The sequence below is a fragment of the Uloborus diversus genome, chromosome 2 (assembly GCF_026930045.1).
Source record: "Uloborus diversus isolate 005 chromosome 2, Udiv.v.3.1, whole genome shotgun sequence".
Classification (NCBI taxonomy): Eukaryota; Metazoa; Arthropoda; class Arachnida; order Araneae; family Uloboridae; genus Uloborus; species Uloborus diversus.
This window is the reverse complement of record NC_072732.1, coordinates 110,717,848-110,745,603: the sequence shown is the minus strand read 5'-3', so window position 1 is coordinate 110,745,603 and position 27,756 is coordinate 110,717,848. Positions and strand designations below refer to the sequence as shown.

Sequence of the window (27,756 nt, the reverse complement as noted above, 5' to 3'; positions counted from 1 at the left end):
ACAAGGTCATATTTACATATGCCAAGAGAAAATTTACAACAAGGTAACAATAAGTAAGAAATATAAATAAATTTATAAATAGTAAATTTATAAAATAAATACTATTTACAACTTTCCTATAAAAGACAATATTAGTGCTTCTTTTGGTCTTAAAAAAATATTTTCTAAGCAAATCTGATTTCCTTTCATATACACATTATCAGCCGATAGAACATTTGTAGCACCTTTTGCAACATTTTTGGCATATCCTATAGGAGAAGGTTCTTCACCATCATAAATGATCTTTGTTGAATGACTTGATTGGCTTTGCTGCAAGCTTTCTTTATTAATAACTTCTACACAAGCTACACTTGGCAATAATGTACACTGTGATTTAGATAAATCTACCAAAGCAGGACGGGAGCTGATATTCAAAAGGAGTAAATAGCATTTCACGTTGGCGAGAAATCGAAGACAAGAAAATATTTGCTCGTTTATTAATGGGTATTCCAATACACCAAGTAGAACAGAAGGTTCTTGCCTTAACTTTATCAAGTGTTTGAAGGTATTCAGGACTGATAACGGGTCTTTCCTTTCTTCCTAAATATAAAACATTAGAATTCAGACTGATGTATGCAATAACAATAACAAATAAGTAAATACAGTCGAACCTGTCTGTCTCGAAACCTGTGTATCTCGAAAAAGAGCATGTCTCAAATTCTTTTAATTTCCCAGCAATCTCAATTAATTTCTCATGCCGTTTTACCTGCTATTCTGAAATACTTCATACATAAAACCTCTGTTTCTCGAAGTTCAAAATTCGCTGCTATGGAATTTTGAAGTGCAATCTTGTTTTCTTTTCACTATTTAAGGAACAAATGTAGGCAACAGATTAGCCCTAAAAATAAGAAATAATGGAAGATAATACCCAGCCTCAGTTGGGGAGAGAAGGAGAAGAGGGGCAGAGCTAATGCAAGGTGCAAACACTTGCTGGCCCACAATACTATGAGGGGAAGGAGGGATGGAACGTGTCACTTCAATGTGACAAACTGGACACTCGGTGCTATTATTTCTCCTGCAAAGCAAAAAAGGGTAAGTAAAAGAGAAGGGGGCAGGTATGTTAGTAAAAGCATTGATGAGTAGAATAAGAGAATCAAAAGAATTCTTGATTATCGCTTTCCTATAAATTGCTGTAGCTCATGCCTGCTCATGGAAGAAAACATGTTATTGTATTGTCCGTTTTTCAGCAGTTGGCACTTGGCCACGCCCCCAACATGTGGTATCAGTTGATTCTATATCCATGTTTTGGGGATGAGGCTCAGACCAACACTAAGAAAGGTTGCCAGTTGGCCATCGTTATTGCGCAGGAAGAAGATGAGTGTTCTATAATTTTCTAAGAAATCCTCTCCCACCTTCCCTACCCAAAAAAAGCGTTCTACCAAGATAATCATTTGACTTAAAAGTATTTTAAGATTTGCAGTGTATTTCTATATGTTTTGGGTTAATTTACCAGTGATTTTGCAAAGGAAATCCTAAACTTTCTAGTTTTCACATTAAGTAAACATTTTTTGAAAACACGGTGAACAGTTACAGGTGAAATTGCAAGGAAAAATTTTCATTCTATTCTGCTAAAATTTTCACAGCACTCAAACGTGGGTTTTTCACAGACTTTCCAGTTATAAATCTCTAATCTCATTTCGTTAACTTTTTCTCACCTTATTTTCGATCCAATTTTCTCCTTTAAAGGGATTATTAAATACTACACAGTGGTATGGGATAAATGAACTACTTTTGCAATACTTAGAACTGTTTTACTTCGAATATAATGAAGAATTAATACATTTTCGAATTTGATTTGTAAAGTATATTGTTACTTTGCGAATACCAGCCATTTGTAAAATAATACGAAGAATTTGTGAAGTAAACAAGCAAAAATTAATGCCAACAGATTTTTTAACTATCACCGAATTGAAAAAATAATTAAAAAAAGACGATGACAAATGATAACTTTAATATCATATTTTTCTGAAATTATTTCTCTGTCACCTCATTTTTGACCCATTTCAAACAGTCAATATTTTGTAAAAAATGTTGGGTTGATGTAATCATGTAGGGACAGTATGAAAAAGTATTGAACTACCATTTCAATTCCTAGGTACTTCATTTTTACCACACACATTTAAAGCATTAGAACAATTTTGGAAGTCACAGTAGGTAAGTTGCACTCTATGTGACACATTTCTCAATGCTTTAATACTTTTTTTTTTCAATATGGCTTTTATTCTTCAGAAACGAAATAAGAAACAAAACAAAAATTGAAGCTTTTTACATGCCAATGTGATTATCTACAGAATAAGTGATTGAAACAACGTTTTATGTTGCTGTGTTGACCTATTTATTTTTGAAAAAAAAAAAAAACCATACATTTTTTTCTGTATTTACAAGTTTTTTCTATTACTCTAAAAGTAATTCAGTTCCTCCAGTACTTTTACGGAACAGCGTTACCTGTGTGAATCATAAAATAGGCAAAAGTTTGTTGCCCGCATTCTAATACAGCTCTGAATGTAAAATGCATAATTTGTAACAAGAAACGTTGCTCCAGTCAACCAATTCAGTTGTTCAACGTATCGCACATAGGTAAGGAAACTGACTTAACTAGGAAAAAAAACAGCAATGGAGAAAATTAAAGTTTAACACAATAATAGTTTTAAGCGATTTAGTCTCAAATATTACAGTATGAGTAATCAACATATTATGTGATGTTTACTAATTAGTTTTTGCAGTATTGATACATATAATGCATACTTAAAGCTCGAAAAATATTCTTCTAAATTATAAAATTTTAATCATGTGTCACTATTGATGATATCGTTTCTATGCCTCCATGCACCATTTAGGTTAGCTAACTTTGTGCGGTTTTTGTGTCGAGAATGAGAAATAAATTTAGATTTTCAATCAATAGCCAGTATGGTTTTCCCAAATTTTGAATTGTGTCACTTTCCTTGCCGGGGTGCGATATGATTCTTTGTTAAAAACGTACATGATCATAAAAAAATCATGAATAGCGCTATCCTGGTGGGGTAGGGGAGCCAAGCTTTTCCCTTAGAACAATTGTTAGCTCGATTTGGGTGACTTAGAGCAAACTTAAGGAGCTGTTCACAAATGATGTTACGCTTGAAAGTGGTAGGGAGGGAGTTTCAGGATTCATGAACTTCTGTTAGTTTGTCTCAAGGGGGAAGGAGGGGATCACAAGAAATGCGACTTCACACATTTTGGTTCAAATAAAAGCGTTCGTTATAGCAATATGTCCATCCAACATTGCGTGAGAAGTGACGATGGGAGAGGGTAAGGTGAAGTGTGACAACCTTTATGGACAACCCGTGTGGACGTTAAGCTACTGTACTGAAGTGTTATAATTTTCTTCGTTTCTGCCCCCCTCCCACCTCAGAAACGAAGTTGGTCAGCACCCCAACGCTAGAAAATACTTGCCCTGGGGGTGGTCGTCATCTCTTAAGACGGCCCTAACGATGAACCTATAATTTTAAAACAGTATTCAAACCAAAGTCACTTTTTATTACGTACCGCAAACTATTACATATTGCTAAACATTAACATTCATTCAATATTTAGAGAAATAATCTCGATTTTAATAGTCAATTGCATTGATATATTTCAGAGAGAGAGAGTGATTTTTTATTATTTTCTCATTTACTTTTATTTCTCTCATGTAAATCCTTTCTAGAACAATGGGCCATTCCCTGCCTTTGGTTCAACCAGGTTGGGGGGGGGGGCAGCTTTTGTTCGAATAAGGTTAACAGCATTTTTTAAAAATTATAACTGCTACTTTAGATTTACTGACTGTATACCCACTCTATATGATCTGAAATTTTGTACAATCCATATAGATGCACCAAAGACACAACCCCTAGAGCTGTTGAGTCACCTCCCCCCTCCCCGCCCCCCCCCCCTCCAAGAAAAAAGAGAGAGAGAGAAGGAGCAGATACTAAATCTTCGTCTGTGTGCCAATGAAATTTTCATGCCCCTTCTCCCCACCCCTTTTATCATGAGCGCACTTGCAATTTAGAATCTAGTACGTTAGTGTTTAAAAGGATCTCGCACAAAATTCAGAAGGCCTATCCTTAATAGAGATGTTGCATTCGTTTTATAAAATACCTTACCATTCTTTTTTTTGTATATGCAATATTTATAGTTATGAAATTTTCAGTTTAAAAAGTAGAGATTCCCTGGAGACGACACTTAAGCAAAGTGGGAAACGAAAGAAAAGAACACAAAAACAAATTTTCAAATTTAAATGCATGCCAAAGTTAAGGTTGTCTCAATTGCAAGCAGTAGCCATCACCCCTGCGCTAAAATTAGCTCTGTTTTCAAGAAGGAGTGCCAAAGTGCCTTCTCCTCATGAATGCACAATATGTGAAATTGTTTATTTAATCTATTTAGTTATTTACTTTATATTTTGCATAGTATATTTTTATTCATTTCACTTACATTGCACACATTGCTTGTACAACTCGTAGTCACTAGATTTAAATGCAAAAATCAAAACCTCTGTATCTTGAAATCTTTCTCAATTTTTTTTTCTGAACCCTCGACATTCGAGACAGGCAGGTTCAACTGTACATATTTTTTTAAAGATCACCAACAATCAAAAATTGCATTAAATAAGCTCAACTTGGGAAACTTGCTTTTTTTGGATTGTCAATCAACAGAAATATATTAGGCAGGGTTTGCGCTATGGTGCGGGTGTCAAAATATTTGATATTTTTTATTTGTTTTCTTGACTTTCCGGTACTGGGGAAGTGACATTAATAATACTTACCTATTTTTATGTGAGGGGACTCTCCATGTCTTGACGCTGCACTAATTAAATACAGTCTCAAAGCTTTCGTTCTTTCCTGCATGCGTAGTAAGAAAAATGTAAACAAACCGCATGGTGCTTGATTGATGGTTCAGTTAAAAATCACAGTGAAAAAAAATCTTGTCCGTCAATGTAACGGTTTCAACGAAATTAAGTGTCGCCAAAAATATTTTTGAGTTTTCTTAGTGGATTTCATCGAACTTGCAACCAAGCATATGTAAATTGTGTGGAACGTCATCGAGGCAGTATTTAAGCGGTGGACATCCGTCCATCGATCTCTCTCTCCCCTGCTACCATTACCAGGATGTCTCCTCCTGCATAAGCTGTTGTAGTGGGCTACCAGCCCTTGGATCTATCGTCCTGTTGATGATGGAATCGCGTTCCACTTGATCTACATGCCAAATGAATTGGGCCGGCCGGCCTTACGTGGATGTTTCAAGACTTCGTTCGGAATCACCTGGCGGAATACGATTCGAGATCGCTGGACTATTTTTCCATTATCACGATGAACTTTTTTAGGAGCACCTGTGGTATAACTATTATATTTATTGTTCATGTTCCCTGCAATATTTTTATTATTGCTGGATATATTCTACAAGAATAATATATTTTTAAGAAGCCTTTTTTCTTGTTAACATGTTATATTTTAGTACTAATAAATGTTAATGATTTACTTAAATATGCTTTCTAATTTGACTCAACCAAGACACATTTGTTGAGGTCCACCAAAAACTTTAATTAGTTTTTCCTCCTGACAGCGGGATTGTGTAATTCCCGCAACTTTTTCCAAAATCCCACTCAATAAAAATCCCTTAGCAGCCAATTCCCGTGGGCCACCATTGCTAGACTTAAATCAAAAAGATCACGAATTTTCTCATCTCAAAATTTTCTATTTTTCATATTTCTTTTAAGAAGATAGCCAATATAAATGGAATAATTGACGATAATTTTCAACTTCTATATTATTATCAATGAACAGAAGAATCTAAGAATTTAGCTACAAATTAGCATTATTAAAATATTGAAAATAGTTTTATTCTTAAGACTTGCTCAGTACTCAAACACCTTTTAGAACTTTGAGGTTTTTTTTTCTGTTCCAAGTTGCACTAAACACACACAAAACGCATTTTTAAACTCATTTCTCGTCGAAGCTGCACCAAAATATTTTCGCCCGAAATATCGCCATTTTCAGACTTTTTTTTTGGAAGCATTAATACATATTTCATAACAATTAAGAGTACTTCATTAGCACATTATTTAGTATATGATTGATGGAATACTCTCTTTCGATGTTATGCTTGTTGTGAGTAAGTTTTGTGCTACATGATATGTACATGCTTTGGTCGAATAAATATTTACCTAAAATATTCAACCAATTAAGAAAGATAAGGTATTTAAAAGGGTAGACACTCTTGGCAAGTTTTAAAATTTTTTTAGAGAGGAGCTCATTTTCAATGCTTCAATGATATAAACAACAGTTATTAATGATGAATCTAAAACATTAGTAATAAGAAATGATGCAAGCAGAGAAATTTAAACATTGCTTTTCTTACATGTTAACGTTTATAAGTTACTGAAATAAGATGAAACACTTTTGAAGAAGGATACAAATTTGAATAATATCTACATGTACTTTTCATCGGCTAGGTTTTTTTTTTTTTTTTGAAACATCCTTTTTGGCTTTAATCTGTTTGGAAAAAATTTACATAAGCAAATCCGATATTAATTTTTAACCTGCCAGTGTTACAAATGACAAAGTAATCATTGTAAATATTCCTTCAGTTAATTATTTTTATACTTTTTTAATCATCTATAATAAAATTTTATCTATTATTGGAATGTAAAGTAAACTGGCCCGTATACCGGGATTTCGTCTGAAAACCAGGGCGCCTGGCTAGGATATATATTTTGCACCCTAGCAATAAGAGTGACACAGATCAAAAAAGAAAAAAAAAACAGCCTTGGAGAAATTCCAAGGCTTTATGGGACCTATTTTTAACTGATTTCTTCCCAAACACTACTATATGCACAAAACATTCATTTTACACCCCCAGAGCTTTCAACTTTTTTGCCTAAGCTAATATGTTATATGAGCATGATACATTATTACAGGACTTTGAAAGCTGCCACAGCACTATAGCTACAACAGCTTGCTAGTGCATTTAAGGGATCTAAAAAAAGCCTGACATAAAATCTTGTGGCCTTTGGCCTTTTGGGTTTGATTCCCGCTCCTGGTACAAGTTCTATTCTTTTTGCTATAAAGCTTACAGGTTGTTTTTTAAAGCATAAATTGATAGTGCATAGTTAAAAGTTTCTAAAATATTTCTCTAAATTATCAAATTGTTATGATGCATCACTGTTGATGAGATCATTTCAATGTTTTCCTTTTTAATGAAGTTTGTAAAACTAAAACTTACGTCAACGTTTACAGTTTCATAATCTTCACATACAGGTAACCAGGGTTTAGAATGGCTTGTAAATCCAGAATTCACTTCAGAGTTCCATTGCATAGGAGTACGCATAGGATCCCGAGAATTTGACTAGAATATAACACACATAAAAAATTATGGGAAGATAATGAAACTACTAATCACATCTTTAAAGCATCATTAGTCAAACATAGTCTAAAATATTTCCTTTGAACTAAATGCAGACTGAATCACACTAAAGGCCAAAAGTATTGCAAGTTAGAGAAACCTAGCTGTTTTTCATGACAGACTGTCAAAATTAGTATTTTTGAAATAAAACTGTTTTTTGAGTAAAAAATCTAGAAAAGAAGTTAAAGGAGACAATAAGTGAAATTTAGCACCATGAAATAATGAAAGAAGTTTTACAAAACCTTGTGGATTCCATGCTTAAAATAGCTACTGCAATCAAATGAAAGGCTGGCTAAAATCATTATGTTTTTTAGTTTAGTTGCATTCACTTATTTTTTCTGCTGAGAGTTTCTTAAAATTGCAAAAGCATAACTTGAAAAATTTATTTCATTTTATTTGACAGGATCCAAATTGAATTCTAATTTTTAACAACCTGAACATTGATTTTTTTTAAAATTATATTTTTTAGGCATTTAAATGGTAATTTATGTTCAGTATCTCAATTGTATTTTGTCTTTAACTTACATCTGGACAAAAAAAAAAAAAAAAAAAGATTAGCTGAATTGGGAAAAAATATTTTTGGAGGTCTCATGCTTAAAACAAAGTTACTCAAACATGCAATACTTTTGTGCAATAGTATAATTCCGATGTAAATGAGTCATATTTGGTAAAACCAAAATAATATATGCTACTGTTAAAGTGTGATATCCGTTATTTCATATAATAAATCAGTATTGCATATGAATAGACAAGTAAGTGGAAGCAGATAAAGTTATTGAGTTCTACAAATTAATTCGGTATTATATAGAGTTAAGATGATCATTAAAGTATGAAATACAGCAAACAAAACTCTGATGACAATTTAATGAAAATGGATATCAATGTGATTGCAGAAATATTTGGGTAAGTTTAAAACGGGGTTGGACTGGACTAAATATACATATTTTTTCTTTTGAATTCCATCCCTTACTATTCAATGTGAAAGAGAGTAAATGTTTCAATAATGACTTACTGGGGTAGTTCTCAAAGCATAGCTATCCTTTATGTCTTCAAGATCTATAACTCCATTCAACATTCCTAACTCATCACCATAATATACAAATGGTAATCCAGGTAATATCATGGTAATCATGTAAAGAGAAAGTCCTAAAGTTTTCCCAACACGAGAATTTACTCGAGAGTAATCATGGGAGCTCAGCTAAAAAAGGAAAGAATTTAATTAATTAGCGAGGGTAAAGAGAATCATTAATTAATAAATAAATGTAACACACATAATTAAAGAGATCATGAAATTTAATGTCATTACTTTTATATAGAACCCAAAACAATGAATTTAAATTGTAATTTTTTTCACTCTGGTTTTTGCTATGGTTCAACTAAAAATATATATATATTGGCTCAATTCCAATTTTTATTCAGTCAAAAATAAGTTCTTGGTTCAGTTCTAAATGAATAATTTTATTTTATGTACATCCTCATTTGGGCTAGAAATATGATTCTATCATAAATGTAACAATGTACATATTACAATGATAATTATATGGCTGAAGTTAAATGGGAAAATATTGAAAAGTTAGTTATCAGTACAAAATGACTGAAAGCATATCAAACTGAAATAAACCAACATTTTTTTTTTTTTTGATTCAATTTGGCATTTGCTCTAACCAAATAACGGTTTTTTCCTGGTTTCTGGTTGAGTTGCAATTCTGGATCATACAAAAAACATTCAAAAAAGATTTCTTAGAGCATTGAAGTGAAATTCAGAATGACCACTCTTCAGATAAATTGAAATTCCCTGATAATTCCAAGTTTACCAGAATAAAATGTCTGAAATTCTAAACCTCATGACATTCATTTCCCATACTTCAACTTGCTGAATTTTAAAATATAACTAAACCACTATAAAACAACAAACTGAAATGTATGTATCTGAAAAAAGCTTATGACAGATGTTTCATCATCTGTAAGCCCACATTACTTGCATAAAACAAAGGGTTTCTAGTAAGGTCTAAACCACAATTAATTTGTAAATTTCTGCATTACAATGTTTTTTAATCATCATTTAAACAAGTAGGTAGTCTCGTGAAAATGAATGCAAAAGATGTATGAACATGTTAGGCTAAATGAAATTCTAATTTTTGAGGAAAAAACTAGTTATTGAGGCTTTATGCACATTATTAACCCCAATAAATTGGTACCTAACCAACCCATCCACCAGCAAGCTTTTTAGTTGGAATTTCAACTCCTTAAAATGAACGGTGCAGTACGATCTATTAAAAAAAGAACAGTCGTTCTTCTTGCAGTGAAAGTTTTGGAAAATTGTAACATTGTACTAATGCAGCATATTTTTGGTAATAGTAAGGCCCGTCATTTGGACAATCATGGAAGGGGGGAGGGGGGCAATTGGCTCCTCTGCATTTTAGAATCATAATGAAATTAGGCATTTTTGTATGCATTTTGATGATTTTTCCCTACAAAATGTGTTGAACACAAACCATTTGACCCTCTTCCTGGAAAATTTTAAAATGAGGTGCCTGGTAATAATACCCTAGTTACACTTTGTTTGTTCATTTTAACGGTGAACAATTTAGAGTATTACCCTGAAAGTTCTTAACTGTTCAACTATTAGAATTGGTTTTTAATGTCAAATCTGGCCATTTTTTTCAAAATTAAGTTATTGTCATCAGGTGGTTCTTCGTAATACATTTTATCGAAATACAATAATTTGTGGTAATTTTTGAATGAGAAATAGTTTTTAAAAAATTCAAAAAAATAGCACTTGAATCAAGTATATAGAGGCATAAAACTTTAAGAAGCAATTTCTCTTTTTGAGCTCAGCTGCCGATACAACTTTTGCGCTTAGCAAGAAAGACAAGTAAACATATTGTTAGTATTTTTCCTCTCTTCCATTTTTAACCCCCGACAGACAAAGGAAGGGGGTAATAAGTTTGACGTGTCTGTTTTCTGTGGTACTCAAGCGCCTAAACGGATGGACCGATTTTGAAAAAAAAAAACGTTTTTGTTCCAAAGAAGAGTTGATCAAGAGTGTTATTAGCTAGGTTGCGTCTTCGGATGTTATTAATTAACGAAGATATTAATCAAAAACATCTAATAGGTTTTCACGGTTTTTGCAGTAAAATATATTTAAAAATTTTGAACTTTAGTACCAAAATAAAGAGTTTTTTTTTTTCTGCGTCTGATAGAATGTGTTTGGAGATTCCATGTTATTTAGAATTTGAATTATAATGTTTTCTTAAAGCAGATTTTAAATATGGCTTAGCCTTTCTTTACGATATTGGAAACTTTATTCATTCTTGGCCGACAAGGAAATTGAAAGCAATGATTTAAAATTTTTGTCTGTTGCCAGTTTCTATTTGTTAACAAAGAAAATACTTGTAATTGATTTTAGTAATGTAAGAAATTTAAATGGATTTTCAATTTTTCCTCTTAATTCTACATTTGCGACTCAGTCGGGGGTTTTTTTTAATTTTTAATTTTAGTGTCCTCATAATATAGTAATGCATCCAGCATTACCTGCTCTTCAGTTTTTTGCTTGTTTTTCATGGTAAGTTAATGAATTAGGTTTTATTACTTTCATAGCCTACTGTCCAGGATTTTAAATTATTTGTAATGTAATTAATTCATAACTTTTAATTTTTATGTTTAATATTTATTTAATGTATGAAGTAGTTCAAATGAAGGAGTTCAAAGTACAGGTAAAAAATAAACAATCCTCTGATGAATGAGTCATTAAAGAGAATGACAGAGTCCATGCTCACTTTACATCATCTACTTTTTCTAAGACAACGCAAGCTCATCAGTATTCACTGCAGTTCCTTTTCTCCCCTTAAATTTAACTGACAAAAATGAAGCCTTTTGTGAATTAAAAATTAGTGATGATACATGACAATCAACTTGAGGAATTCCTTCTTGAAACCTAGCTTAATAATCAAAATCCGACTTAGAGTATAGATTAAATTCATCTTCACTTTCAAATTCACTGTTCTCTTTGCTAGAAAAACCTTGGCTTCCTTCTGCTTTTTTTTTCGCCTCCAACCATTATAATGAAATTTAATTCAAATTTTATTTCTTTTTAATGCAGTTTTATTTATTTATTTATTTATTTATTTTTATTTATTTATTTATTTATTAATTTTTTGCTGTTCTGCTTTTTCTGATTTTCTTTTTCTTGCAAGTTTATTGAGATATTCAGAGATCCATGTTTTCTTTGTGTTACGATCTCAAGTATGCTGGGACACAGTACTTAAGAGGGGACGATCTGAACTTGTTTTTCCAGAAAAAAGTTTTAGAAATGGCTTTTATATATATCAAGGGTGGTAAATCCGATAATAGGGGTTTAATTTTTCACAACTTTTCCTGGTTTTGAAATGTAAGCATTTGAAATACAACATATAATTGCATTTTCAATGCCGTAGGTCTTGGTGTATTGGACAGGATACAGAAATTTTCATGCATCTTTTAAACATTAGAACTTAATTGGGACTGCTTCATGTATAGACACGTGAACAATAAGATTAAAAGAACTTGCTTGGTATAAAGTCACATTCAGTGTTACAGTAAAAGACTATTTCAAAATGTATAGATCCTAGCCACGTTTACCCCAGAGACCATACATAATTTAGCCCCTTAATAGCTAAACACTAAGGAGTAAATAAAACAAGCATTAAATATTCAGTTCTCAACCATATAAGTATTGGTTGTATTTCCACTAAAGGTTATTATTATACTCTAAAGTAAATACAAAATATAATCAATATTCTACCCATGGTTCCAATTATTTTACTACTACAGTAAAATCCCTCTAATGCAGACACTAACGGGACAAATTTTTTTTGTCCGCTATAGAGAGATGTCCGCAGGACAGGGGTTTAATAATGTTATTTTTATTGGCACTGGGGAATGAAAAATTGCCCGCATAAGAGGGGTGTCTACCTTTGAGGGGTGTACGTTAGGAGGGCTTTTACTGTACATATTATGCAAAGTTGCAAAAAGGAATTTAAAAAAAATTAGGGCTTTTCACGTTCTTCATCCACAATAATTCATTTAATATGAAAAAAGTGAAACGCAAATTGCAATGAAAAAAATCAAGTACAAACATTAAATATTAACAAAAGACATACCACCCAATTAGGTAATTTTCCTTTGGGCATATTTTCAAGCCAAGATTCAATATTCTCTTTAAGCTCTTTTCCAGTCGTGTCAGTTGTAATTTTATATAATTCAAAATTCAAAGGGAAATCTGCAATTTTGTAACTGCTTGATCCATAATAGCACATAATGTCCTGAATTTCTTCTGTAGCTTCTACAAACAAGATCCTACAAGAGTAAAGAAAAATATAAAAACCATTTCAATGAAACTATGGAAACCAATAATTAATTTGAATCATACAAATATCTCCTAAAGTGCTGAGAAATGCAGATATTTAGCAAAAAATAGCTCATTACAAGCAAGGATGGATACAAGGGAAGGGCGATCGCCCCTCCCTTGAGTGGATCCTGCACCGGCAATTTTTTTAAAATTGAAGTTCTAACACGCATCACATCTTTGACGACGCTAAGGAAAGAAATGGTTCGAATCTCTCTCCGTGGAACTTTTCGGAATTGAAGTTCCAAAAAAGCGCAATTTTAAACGACCTTCGATCATGCTAGGGAGAGGGGGTTTTGAAACATTCTCTGGAATTCCTATGAAACTGAACTTCTAAAACACAATTTTAGAACACCCCTTTGAAGAGAAAGGGAAAGGAAAAGGTTCAGGGACCTCCTTGGATAAATCTCTAAGTCTACATTGCAGTTGCGTAAGATAAAAATGATGAGGCAACTCCCCCTCTCCAAGCATGCGTAAATCAATGGTAAGTTTAAAAATAAATTGCTCCCTTCTTGAACAATTTCTGGATCCGCCCTTGGTTACAAGACCAATAGCAGTCAGTTACAAGACCAATTTTGTCAGTTGTAGCAGAAACATCTTTTTTCAAGATACTCTTTGTAGTTCTATTAAAAATCATATTATCTGCTGCAGCTATTCGTTATATAACAAGTCAGGATTGTGCCGAAATGATGCACAGTGATCTAAAAGCCTTAATTTTGTTTATGATAGTTTTCCTGATTTTTTGAACTGACTGAGCTTATGCATTAAAATTCAGCGGTATCTATATGTGTCACTCAAAATACTTAAAAACAAAAGCAAGCTGAGACTTGATCTAGGTACCTAAATATTTGTAGTTCTCTGGTTGAACCTCCCAAACTTACCTATGTATGTCTTTAATTAGCAAGTATATTAACAAAAATGTTAATTTGGGGTGGTAATTCAGGATCTCTGAAATAGCTGCTGCTAGCATCTTGCCAATAATTCTTTCCTCCCCAACAAGTGAAAAATGCGGCAAAAAAGTTGACCTTGGACCAATGACTCCTGGTTCAAGCTAAAAGGGATTAAATTATATATACTCAAAGGCCAATAAAGGGATTAATTAGTGCAACACCACACAAGGCAAGAAAGGGGCAATGTCACTGGAAGTACAACGCCAAAGTCAGTGTACACCAACTCACTGCAGGCAAGTTGTACGAGTGGTCCTGGTGGCTATTGGACAACAAATTTTGAAGCATAATTATTTGAAAAAGGATATCATTGTCAATAGAAAATATGGAGAAGTGGAAAAGGAACTCACTTAGATTTTCCTGTGACTAAAGCATATTCTTCTAACAACTGCCTCCACTCTATTAATATATCAAGGTTTTCTTTCATACCTTTAGTGTAAATGTGATCTAAATATCTGTACTCATCCTATTGGAATTAAAGAAAAATTTTATAAAAAATTTTACATATGATAATAGTGAAACACAAATAATGGACTTTATATTCTTTTCTATCTTCATGTAAAGAATACTGAATCTAAGTAAAAAGGAGTTGATTTCTGAAATTGAGCTCCAATGTTTTTCTCACGTGACATTTTAAAATCATCAGACAAGCAGCTATTCAAGTTAAACATGAGTAAGGAGTTGGAAAGTAAATAGGGTTAAAATAAGTAATGTAACAGGAATTAAAAATGTAACTAAGTACTTTTTTTGCCCCAGAATCTTCAGCAACAGGTTCATCTCGTAACTGCTCATCTTCAAAAATATGACTCACAGCATCTACTCTAAAGCCATCAACACCTTTTTCAAGCCAAAACACTAAAACTTTCTGAAATAATAAAAAGCATGATTTAATCAAACATGAAAAAAGACTAATTTATTCATTCAAATTCTACTTTTATGTTAAAAAAAAGTCAAACAAATACAGTGCGAAACATTTTCTTTTTATACAAATACAAGTATGACACACAGGCCCAGTTTGGTCGGTTCTAGTTAATTCCAAGGTGATGTTGAAATGGTGAAAAATTATAACTTCAGTATGGTTGCAGGCAACTGAAACAGTTTACCGTAAGAAGCTGTAATGAGCAAGGGAAGAGACAGCTTCAATAGGCTACTGATATTCAATGGAGACTGATAAGTAGATACCCCCTTAATGTTAAATGCCTATTGCATTTACCTCAAAAAGTGAACAACCCATTTTTTGTAATGATTCTGAAAACAGCACAACTCAGCAGTCATCCAATGAAAGTGTTGCTATGGTTGCTATGACGATGGATACAAAAAAATTGAATAAAATTGCTAATTGGTAAACTTCTAAATTTAAATTTAGAAATTAACCAGTTGTTAATTTCTCTGATATTAACTTCTAGTATCTCTGATATATGGCAGTGATCTCTGAACAGTTTTGAGTTCATTATGCTAAAAGAGAAAAAGCGATAGGCATTTAGCATTATGGAGGCATTGGCTAAATTAACTAGGATCATAAACTGTTTCCAGATGTCACTTTTGTATTCGCATATTCATAAAGTATCAATCACCAATGAAAATTAAGAACCCTCTTAAAACTATTCGAATCTCATTGCAAGCAACAGCTGCACCTGGTAAACAACTCTAAGCCAACAATTCTATTGAAATAGTAATTTTATAACTACAATATTTCTACTTTGTAATTGACCAAATTATATCTTTTCACAGAACATATTAGATAATTAAATAATTTCAAAACCTATTTCTGATATAAATTTTCACTTGAATAAAAAATAAAACAAAATTCACTTTCAACAGCTGAGTTTTTTTTTTTTTTTTTCCAAATCAAATGGTTATGATTACTGTAATTTTTTCTACAATTTGAAACATTGTGGGGCTACGTTTTGGAATTAGAATGTAATGAAATTTTTCAACACAGTTACTATTTTATCATGTTTTAGCGCTATATAGTTTATAGATTTCATTGAAAGTTCAACCCATAAGGAATGTTAACAGCTCCAAGTTGCAATTCATTTTTAATAATTAACCAGTTTTAAATCCTGAGACTATCATTGCACTTGAATTTCACATAAAGACTTATTCCATATCATAGTACTTATACAAAACAATATTTACCTACATATTACTCACACCACTTTTTCTGACCCTTTCTCTCTTCAAACCTTTTTTTCAAATAGCTGACAGCAAGAAAAAGTTACAAAGAACAAAGTAGCAAAAACAAACACAATACACAGAACAAGGAACAACACAGGAACAATGAAGTGAAATATTTAGCTGCCCATACGCTCTCTTGCTTCCGAATAACGGTCACACAGGCTACGTCTGGAGAGCTGGGTGCAAGTGTGCAGGTGGCAAATGTCCATTTCTTGGTTTGAATTGCAAAGAGGACAATTGGGAATCTCGAAAATCCACAAACAGATTGTAAAACTATCCGTTTGCAAAAACTATAATAGGAAAAAACTTAACCTGTCAGCACTATGAAGGCTGCGCAGGTCCTAATCACAGCATTACAATGCTCCTAGGACAGTTTTGGCCTAAAAGCTATGCCCCAACTATAGAAGTCTTTCAAAATCAGGCTTTTTGACTTCTTAGAAGTGTTGTATTTTATTTATATACAATTATTTATTTATTTTTCAATATTAATGGAGCAGTAAATTTATAGTCCAAATATTTGCTATGTTTGTAGTACATTTTATCAAATACTATCCCTAAAGTTCATATTGCTGCCTGACGAGTTGCCAAGCAGGAAATTAATTAGCCAAATATTGATTTCCATATTATGTAGCAAATTTATTATATCGAAAACTATTGTAACGGTTTTTACTAGTGCGAACAGGAACAAATCTTTGAATACACATAGCAAAAAACATGTTTTTTTTCTGCACTAACGCTGCACTTGCAGAGAAACAACTTTTACAGAATTTAAGCATCTGAGAACTACTTGATATTGCAACAATGCATAACTTGTAAACACAACATGTCAATCAGAAGTGACTATCAAAGGACAAATGAAAACACCTACATATACTTTACCAAATCTTTTTTACTTAGACCATAAATGAGTGACAATTTCACAGGGTCCATAAAATCAAAATCAATGAAAATATGTGTGCTTTAAAACAAAGTGTTCTTTTATGTCACTCAATTTGTCTAACAAACGATTCAGCAGTGACTAAAACTGCTGCCTTAAAAAACAATAATGATCTTATATTTTTTATATAACCATACTTACATCAAGACTTGCAGGTTATCAGCTTGTGATCAGTGATGTCATGTTCACTAATGTATAGAAACAAACCAAATTCTATGATATAGCAATCACAGATATTTTTTGATTTTAACCATGGTGGGTTCTTTCTTACAATATTGATGTTGTGACAAATTTATACTTCAAAATAGCACATTTACAGCAAACTTAAGAAAATTTCTGTTTTTTACATTTGTAGTAAATGTATCATGTTGAATACTATCGTCAAAGTTCATACTGCTGACGATCAAAAAACTAATCACCAATTTTATATCACTTAGATTTATTACATCAAATACTATTAACTATGTTTGTACTAACAACGCACAAGAACACTAGAAATACACAAGCTTTGCCTTCAGTTCAAGAGTCGAACCGCACCATGCCGCGAACACTCACTGGTGAGATAAATTTACTTTATCTACCAGTTTGTTGCCACTCTCAGCTTCAATGAGATGACATCTCCTCCAGTTCAGTTGTTCACTAATCCAGACTAATAAGTTCTAATAAGAATGAAACTGCAGTCTCTGGATGTGATAACCGGGCTGTCTGGTATATTGCATGTAGTTCTGTCTTAGCCCAGGTTTAGGGGCGGTAACTCACTGCTAACTACTTTAAATATTCCAAAATCATGTAGCAAAAACAGGTTTTTTTTTTCTCTGTAGTGACACTGCATCTTTAGAGAAACAGTTATTACAGAAATTGTTTATTGAGAACTAGCTCATATGCCAATCATTGTATGGATTTAAATGTAACATGTCAATCAAAGGAGAGGAACAAATAACAAAAGAAAAGACCTAAATGTGCTTAGTTGAAATTAGTATAAAATTCTTTAGTAGAGTTAGGAGTTTTAAAATTAAAAATTGAAAAGCTTCAGAATATTTTGAAACTTTCATTTTGAAAAACCTCATACATGCATTTCTGAATTTTAAGGTGCATTTACCCCAAATTTTGAGAAGATCCGACTTAAAACTAAATTTGTATAAAGAACATCAACAAACACATACATCCATTTTTGGTATATTTAGTCATACAGAGGGTGAGTAACAAACATGGTTGTCAAGATGCAGCCAAAAAAAAAAAAAAAAAAAAGAAAAGAAAAGAAATTTCAATCAAAAATGCTATGTACTGGTTTGTGAATTACGGGCAAATTAAACTGTACACAATAACGAATTCCTGGCATAATATTCTGACATCAAAAGACCTAAAAGACAATAATAAAAGAAAAAAGAAAATCAAAAAGTTTTGAAACTACATGTGGCTGTGAAGAGGCAACATGATTCAAAGAGTGGCTTTATGCTGATGAAGAATAGAGAATTACCGACTATGCAGTAATTTGCATGATTGCTGAAGATGATTTTGATGAAATTAAAGATTAAACAATGAAGCAGAGAAGCAAATTTTGTACACAGCAGGCAGTATATCATTTTTTATACTGAGTAGCAATCTTTTGCTTTACAATAAAAGGTTCTATTTCTAAAAAGTGTGCAACAAGACAATGTAGCAAGAAAAAAATTCTGCTCAAAAACAAACTTAATCTTTATTTTTAAACATTAAATCAAGTAGTGAGGTGTTTTTAAAACATATTTTTAGATTTATACATTTTACTATATGAGGCAGTGAGAAACAAAGGGATGTAAGAAGTATAATTTAAAATTTGGAGATAACTAGTACAAATGATAGGTGAACCTCTCCTCTGTCTTGGGGTAAGAGGTAGTACTAGTAGCCCTGGTAGGTTCTGTTATATACAGCATGATTTAGAAAAAAATTTCAATGAAAGCCTACCTAGGACTAGGACTGGGCGACATCAGAATTTAAATACCCCGATATATAACTTTCCAAATATCGATATTTTCGATATATCAATATATTCTTGGGGGGGGGGGGATGCAAAGGTTATAGTTCAGAGCATATTATATCCAAAAACAACAAAAGACATTTCCAAGTGTAATAAACACAATTATTTCTCTAATTCAAAACTTTCCCGGAGGGGGTGTGCAAATGGCATAGCTCAATGCATGACAAAAGTGCTTCGCAATGAAAAAAATTTAAATATTAAATTAAATCTTCTTCTTCTTCTTCTTCAAGAATTAGGCATATAGCCTGTTCCCGCTTCTTGGTCGCCCCACCGCTTCCTGGGCCTACCACGGTCTCGTTTGCTCCTTGGTCTGTAATAAAAGGCAGCTCTTGGAAGTCTTCCCCGTGCCTTGCGTCGAACATGGTTTTTCCAATCATTACGATATTCAATAATTTTTTCATTGAGGCTGAATATCTGTAATTCCCTTCGAATAGATTCGTTCCTTATTTTGTCTAGGATAGTGCAGTTCTTCAGTGATTGCAAATACTTCATCTCTGCTGCTTGAATTCTACTAGTTTCTTGACTGTTCAAAGTCCATGTTTCAGAGTCATATAGTAAGATTGGCACCGCCTAACCTTATAGAACTTCAGTTGTGTTTCCTTTCTTGTTTTACCTTTTAGGGTTCTTGTAAGGGTTCCACATAAGTGTTGAAACCCATATAGTTTGTTTTGGACATCATTGTCGTGGTCAAAGGTGATAACACATCCTAGGTAGTTGAAGTGCCTCACCTGTTCAATAATTCTATTATCAATAACAATTTTACTTCTAATTGGCTCTTTAACCCTAAATGCCATTGTTTTAGTTTTTGGGATTGAGATCTTCATATTATATTCTTGGCATATCTTGTGGAGTATGTAGGTGGATCTTTGAAGATCGTCTTCATTTGATTGGATAATAATCTGGTCGTCAGCAAAGAGTAATGTATTAACATAGGTTGACATACTTAGGTTACTACCAGCATTAACTAATGCTTTCCAAGTACGCAGGATATCAACAATATAAATATTGAAAAGGGTTGGGGATAAAACACAGCTGTGACGTACTCCTTGATTAGTTTTGATTCTCTCTGTATCAATCAGTATGTCTGCATTTTGATAAAGAGACTGACAGGAGTGGATTAGATGTCTAGGAATGCCTCTTTTTTCCATTATAGACCACAGTTTATCTCTATCTACACGATCAAAAGCCTTTTCATAGTCAATAAAAATCATATGTGTTTCTATATTAAATTATCGACGTTTCTCAATTATTTGTTTTGCTACAAATACATCATCCATACATGATCTGCCTTTCCTGAATCCAGATTGTTCCTCTAGAAGTAACGGATCCAAAATTGTCCGTAGCCTATTGTTAATTATCTTACTGTATAATTTATAGGTGCTATTAAGTACGCTAATACCTCTGTAGTTCCCACAGCAATTTCTATCTCCTTTTTTAAAAATATTCAATTAAATATTTTGTTTAAATTTTTAAATTTGAGCAGTCTCAATAATTTGAATGCACTTTGAACTATATTTTGTATTGACGTCTTAAGTAGTTTATTTTTAGTCATTTAATAGCTCTTGCTTTAAAACATTTTACTTCTTAGTTGAGTAACATTAAGTAAAATACTAATGACAAATCTTTAAAGACTGCAGCTATAAATTTTCACACCATAAACCCATTAAGCATACAGAACTATGAAATATACCTTTAATTTATGCGTCACTATCTGCATTACCCGACGTTCCACGGTCTACCTCGAAAATAAAAGTTTCCTCTAGTGACACATGTTTAACAAACAGGTTTTAAAAAGAAGGGGAAAATATAGCACAAGCATTTCCCGTCAATGTGTAGAAAGCACAATTTTATGACTCAAAATTTAAATTTAGACATCATTGGTTTTTTCGTAATCATTCTAGATTTTTTGGCGAAACGCCCAAGGTGGCCCACACCCCATTTTAATGAAAAAAAAACTTATGTGAGTGTCAAAAGACCGCTGCACTACATTCGGAAAAAAATCCGATGAAAACTGGATTTGCATAAGGAAAATCCCTTGTGGGGTGTATTCGCACCCTCCCCCCCTTTCTTCATAGGTAGGCAAAAAAAACCTATGACAATTCCTGACCAGCAAAGAGTCACTGTGCCAAATTTGGCAAAGATCCAACAAAATCTGTGGAACTGTATAAAGAAATCCCCTGTGGGTGGGAGAGTGGTCCCCATTGAGAACGAAAACTACCTTAAGTGAATTCTTGAGCATTAAAGGGCCTGTCTGCAAAATTTTTGCAAAAATCCGATGTAAACTGGATTTGCATAAGGAAAACCTCCGTGTGGTGTTTTCGCCCCTCCCCCCATCAGTAGGCGAAAGACTCCCTATGAAAATCCCTAAGCATCAAAGAATCCTTGATCCAAATTTGGCAAAGATCCGACGAAAACTGGATTTGTAAGAGGAAACCCCCGGTGGGAGGGGGTGAGGTCCGATTGCAAACAAAAACTGCCCTATATGTGAATTTTTGAGTATCAAGGGCAAAATTTTGCAAAAATCTGACGTAAACTGGATTTGCATAAGGAAAACCTCCATGGGGTGTTTTCGCCCCCACTCCCTCCCTCATAGATATGCGAAAAACTCTCTATGAAAATTCCTAAGCATCAAAGAACCGCTGTGGCAAATTTGGCAAAGATTCGATGAAAACTACGTAAAAGGAAACCCCCAATGGGAGGGGGAGGGGGGTTCCAATTGCGAACAAAAACTGCCCAATGTGAATTCTTGAGCATCAAAGGACCTTTCTGCCATATTTGTCAAAAATCTGACGTAAACTGTAGATTTGCATTAATAAAATCATTATAAAGTTGATTAAAATATATAATGCATTTAAAACTATAGTTTTCTGATGATACACACACATTTTAATACTGATTTTAAAAATGAAATTAATTTTTCTTCAGCATATCCTATCCAAAATCCATATTATTAGGTAAATCAATTATCTCATCAATGTCACTATTTCACAAGCAATTTAACCGAAAAACGAATACGAAAATTTATTCACTTTTTCCATTCTGATATTTGATGACGACTCTTAAACTGAAGTCAAAAAATACCAAACAAAAGAGCTGCAATAAACTACCGATGTAACATAAAACCGTAAGTATGGTCGGATTCGCTTTGCTATAACAATTACGGCTTCAAATCCGTGAATGCGTAGAACTTACATAAAAACCTTATTTTCGCGCATTAAATCACAGAAGTTACGTCAGTTCGAAATTCGCAGACGTACATAATTATTCATCTAATCATATCATCTATTTTGGATTCGATCTGAGTATCTGAATGCGACGAGTGAATTTTCTTACGGCAACCCCCTTGGCTTTAAACACGGCGTGGCACTGCTTTCCAGATCCACACAAAACGCTCGTAGCACCAAAATTGGCGGGATACATTTTTTTTTTTGTTCTGCAAAGCACGAAAATACTCGAAAATTTTGCTCCTGATCAGATCAACGAAAACAAAAGCATGGAAATCCGTAAACCTCCTAGGAAAGCTGGAGGAATTGGCAGGTATTATCCACATGCCTGCCATCATTAAGCACAAAGAATTATTAATGAATATGTATTTTTAAGTCGTTCTTTCAATTAGTTCTTAATTAAAACTAATTCTTTGAAATATCAGACAGATTAAAATCTGAATATCGTTACTGTGGTAATAAATATATATGGATATATTACGATATATTGGTATATCGCCCAGCCCTACATAGGACCTTAGTAATAAACGTGTTTTACTTAAAGCTTTAAAAAACCCACTTTTACATCCCTTTGCTTCTCACTGCCTCATATGGTTCTTATATTTCGAGTTTTCAGCAATCCAAGTTAGTGTTGGTCCTGATCAACTCGGATTATCGGTACTGTATAATATGTTGTAGTTAAAAGAGATTTTCAAAATTCCAAACATCAGTATAGATTGCACTCTACCTTCATTTCCTCTCTCACTTTCCGGTTCCGAAAATTTAAATCAGGCTGCTCTGGTAAAAACTGGTGCAAATAAAATTGTTGTCTTTTTTCATTCCAAGTCCAAGCAGAATAGTCAAATACACTCAGCTGAAAAATTTTTAAATGTTATCATTATATATGACATACCATTACCTATGATTCAGTTTTTAAAATGCAAGAGTTTAAGAAAAATAATTTAACTTGTTTCAGTTACAAGAAGATAATAATAACCATAAGATAAAATTTGTATTGCACCAATAGAAATTTCTAAGAAAAAAAGACAGAGTTTATAAGAAGACAATTATAGTTGTAACAATATAGTTTGTAACAACATTCATTACAAAACAATAATAAAATTGAGTAAAGTCATCAAGGCACTACTGCTTAAGATATTACACATGCAATTGAAGAATGTAGATGCAAAAGTAGATATTTCTATTCTAATTTTTGCACAAATGCATTTTTTTCAGTTCAGACAGTCGGAGAGTTTCATAATGGTTCCCAAAATCATTTGCAAAAAACAGTAAAAGTTATTGTAACTCATCTCTTTTTGTACTGACAAATATGGGAATTTTTCCTTTTTTGGGGGGAATGCCTACTTATGAAGCCATATGCTTCAGTTATTTCACTATTAATCAACAAAACAATGAATTACCCAGTTATTAGGTGGAACAGGATTATTCAAATTGGATTCAGGAGCTGCATCAACCCAAACATAATAGTCACCATATGGTTCTTCTCTTTCAATACTTTTCAAAAACCATGGATGCTGGTCACTTGTATGATTTGCCACAAAATCTATTAAAATATGCATGCCTGAAAAGAAAGCTCATCAGCTCATAGTATCAGATGAACACAATACAAAGTACTCAGACACTAATCTAATAAGTAAGAAGTATTTGTTCATAACAAATTACTGCATATACTGCATTTACAGCTAGAAATGGAAAACTGTTCTCATAAAAGATGAGTCAGTAATTGGAAGGCATTATAAGTAAGGTATAAGTAGGGATTTCATATCCCCATCTGAATTAATGTGCAAACTTGAAAAATGCCTGGATTTGAAGGCTATATTCAAAAAATGCTTATGTATGACTTTAAAATTACTAATTTTAACATTTTAAGTTTTCAGTTCTAATGATTTTGGTCAATAAGTTTTATATTAGTGTGAGAAACGCAATAGGCAGAGTTAGACCTAAGGTGGCTAGATATTGTTTGTCAAGGGCTCTGGTGAGAGATGTAAATATGGTTGCTGAGAAGAAGGGGGTATTTAATAAAGAGGATGTAGTTACTTCATGGGTGGGAACTAACGATGTAGGCCACAGTAACAACGATGAGTTTACAAAAGACTGGGATTCCCTGTTGGACAAAGTAATCAATGGTTCAACAACTGTCCAAGTGGTTGGTTTGCTTCCAGATATGGAGTGTACAGGAGTTGGTTAAACCATCGGGCTAGGTGTATGAATCTGGTACTCAAGGAACTTTGCGTGAAGCGTAGGATTAGGTTTATTGATGTGTGGAGTAAATTTAAACGCGATTGGATTGCTAGGGATGGCCTGCATCTGAGTTCTACAGGCATCAAAATGGTTAGTGCTTTGGTTTTAGAGACTACAGAATCAAAAATCTAAAATGAAACAGGGGGCATGGTTTAAGGAGCAGAATTCGAAAGGGTACTAACTATTGGATTTTAGTAGAAATGGAAAAAAGGATGGCTAATAAGAGAAAAGATTTTAACAGTTGGGATTCAAATAATCACACAGCATTAAATTAAAATAAGATGGGCTTACTTAAGGTTTTTTATACAAATGCTCGTAGTATTAGGAACAAGATGGAAGAATTGAAAAGCGATTGAGAGGTTGGACATTATTGGAGTTACCGAGACATGAGTTACCAAAAATGATGCTGATTTATTATCTATTGCTGGGTAAAATTTGTTTAGACAAGATAGAGTAGGTAAAAGAGGTGGTGGGATTTTATTTTATGACAGACACACTTCAACTTGCCATAAAACTGGTAATTAATGATAAACCTGATGAGTTTGATATGATTTGGCTGGAGTTGATGAACAATAAGGGCAAAAAATTACATTTAGGGAACATTTATAGGCCCCTCAACTTAAGCCAGGGTCAAGATGAACAGATGTTTAGCATTATTAGTGACATTTCAAGCAAGGGGTCAGTCATCATAATGGGAGATTTTAATTTTCCAGGAACTGATTGGAATAATTTTTACCACAGCAATAGCAGGGAAGAGGAATTTTTGAAAGTAATTGACGACTGTTTCTTAGATCAAATCGTAACTCAGGGAACTCGACAGGACCTGATTTTGGATCTAGTTTTCTGTGACATGGAAGGTTCTGTTCAAGGGTCATGTGTAGGGTAACACATTGAGGTATGGCTGTTAATGTTGGAAAATGTCAAGTGCTACATTTAGGGCATGGAAATAAGTGTACAAGTTATTATTTACAAGGTTCAGTCATTAGTCAGGCAGAAAAAGTTACTGATCTGGGCGTCTTAATAAGTCAGGATTTAAAGTTTAGTCAACAGTTGAGAAGTTCCTTTCCCAGAAACTAACACCGGTAAACGATCAACTTTCTCTTTTTCGGTAAGATCATTGATTAATTTTCCATCCCGATGAATGACAAAAGGTGCATTACCTTGAAATTTGGGCTTAACTTTTTCATATTTTTTAGCTCTCTCTTTCATTCTTTGTCGACAAATCAAGTCCTTGTTTATAAAAAATTCTGAGAGATTCTATCCTAAACTCTTGGCAGTTTCTAAAATAACAAACATAGCCTTTCGGTGGGATATTTTTGATTAGTCTAAAGCTGCCACAAGATCTGGAGTAATTATTGTTTTCTATCCTCGTTTTCTTTTTTGATTTTCTTGAACATAAGCTGCATTCTCCTCAATTTCCATCATACATCCTCAGTTTCTGATGAGATGTTTTCAGACTGATCAGTGGATGAAAAGTGCTCTACTTTAGAATTTTCCAATAGCATCATTTTCTTCATTCTTACTTGCCTGACAAGGGATGCTTTATATTGCAGGTATGCATCACGTGCCTTACTAACTTCTCTTTCATTGAGCTACCTCTAAATTTTGTCCGATCATGCTAAAATTTTGCGTTTTTTTTTTTTTTTTTTTTTACAAAAAGGAACCAAATTAGGGGTGAGAGGTTGATATTTTCATGCTTCAAAAATAAGAGATACCCTACTGAATAGTCACATTAGAAAAAAAGAACATATTGTGAAGTAAAAAATGTTACAAGGTTATAAAAATCCATTTTCAAAGAGAGAAATGTTGTTCTGACAATTTGCTTCAGAACTATAACGGAAAAAGATTTTACTTCTTAAATAGTCATTCATACCTTAAAACACAAAGAGGTGTTGACGGATTTTCATTTCAATACTCAATTGCATTAAAAATTATATATTTTTTCCCTTAGTGAAACTTAAGAGTTATGAAATATAATTTTTAGCAAAACTCAAATGAACTGCTAATAGATTGTATACTAAAGCTGTTACAAAAATTCAATACTACATAAGAAACATTGTGTAATTTTTATGAATGCTTATTTCCAAATAAAGGAACGTTGCTCTTTCAATAAAGAAAAGATATACAGTTGGCTCTCTGTTTAACGATGCTCTATTTAACGACGGCTTTTCACGGTTCCAGACGGTACAGTATAGTGTTAAAAGCATTCTATTTAAGGACGATTTCTACTTAAGGACAATTTTTTGTAGTCCCTTGAAAGTCGTTAAACAGAGAGCCAACTGTAATTCTACCATTTGAAACCTATCTTTAAAACATAATAGTCAAATAGGAGAGCCTTATTATTACCATCTTTAAATCCTTTTGACTTTTATACTTGAATTTTTCCTGGGCTTTCTACTTGTGATCAGTGTTTATATTATTAAGTTCAACTAAGAATATAAAGTGAATTTAAGAAAAAAGATACCTCGATTTTTCGCTTGCATCATAAATTCCTTGAAATCGTCCATATTTCCATACCTGGGATCGATGTCAGTGAAGTCAACTATGTCATAACCATTATCTTTCATAGGAGACGGATAAAATGGACTTAACATCAAAGTGGAAACGTTTAGTTCCACGAAATAATCTAAGCTTGATATCAGTCCTAAAATTAATAAAAAATGAATATAGAACTTGAAAATTTTCGCTCCTCAAAAAATGAGCAATAGTTGAATAAATATTTGATAATACCTTGAATGTCTCCAATACCATCGTTATTACTGTCTTTGAATGATGATAGATAAACATGATACACAACACTTTTTTGCCACCACTCTAATGACATAGTGTAATTTTCACCATAAGCTCAGTGTGACATAACTCGAAAAGTCGAACGCCTTGCTTCATTGTTTACAATCATGAGAAACCAGGCAAGCAACAGTTAAACGCGATTCTTGAACTAGTTTTGAAAGATTTTCACTGAGGCTGATATCAGTTTGGTTTTAAGTTTTTTCTTGAAGTTGTTGACTCATTAAATATGAGATACAATTAAATCTGTGAATAATGTACAAAACAAGTTCCCCTTAAATAAAATACTGAAGATAAAAAGGAGCATTTAAAGCAGTTTTCCACGTTAGGATGATTGCGTCATATTTCTGTGAATTTTATCATTCTATCTAAAATAAAATTAATGAGCTAATTAAAAAAAGAAACAGCTACTTCAAAAAAAAAGTTTTTGAACTTAAACTTTAAAAAAATTGACAACTTTGCATCGACTTTCCGCAGATTGTTCTGTAATTTTTTTGTCTAAAACCTCCATCACAAAAGTGACAGTTCTGTCGACATTTTGCTGTAGATTATTTGTTTATTAAATTTTCAGTTCACTTTGTTGAATAGTT

The 27,756-nt window shown here is 32.9% G+C and overlaps 1 protein-coding gene across 1 annotated transcript; it reads right to left on the bottom strand.

Annotated features, from left to right (window-relative positions):
• LOC129217235 (maltase A3-like) lies at positions 1-27,254 on the bottom strand. Its single transcript, XM_054851508.1, has 10 exons — positions 27,110-27,254; positions 26,844-27,023; positions 23,539-23,699; positions 22,866-22,991; positions 14,528-14,650; positions 14,136-14,251; positions 12,594-12,789; positions 8,465-8,650; positions 7,273-7,395; positions 1-579 (listed from the first exon to the last, which is right to left on the bottom strand). The coding sequence occupies exons 1-10, from the start codon at positions 27,201-27,203 to the stop codon at positions 106-108; spliced, it is 1,779 nt and encodes a 592-aa protein (XP_054707483.1). The 5' UTR covers positions 27,204-27,254; the 3' UTR covers positions 1-105.
• Between the last annotated feature and the right edge of the window lie 502 nt (positions 27,255-27,756).

Bases quoted from the DNA above. Each gene is read 5' to 3' on its own strand.
- LOC129217235 (XM_054851508.1), bottom strand. From the start codon at position 27,203: ATGTCATTAGAGTGGTGGCAAAAAAGTGTTGTGTATCATGTTTATCTA. The intron at 23,700-26,843 runs GTATCTTTTTTC...CTTTCTTTTCAG, and splicing joins GATGCAAGCGAAAAATCGAG to GCATGCATATTTTAATAGAT. The intron at 580-7,272 runs GTAAGTTTTAGT...TTTTATATTTAG, and splicing joins ATGAAACTGTAAACGTTGAC to GAAGAAAGGAAAGACCCGTT.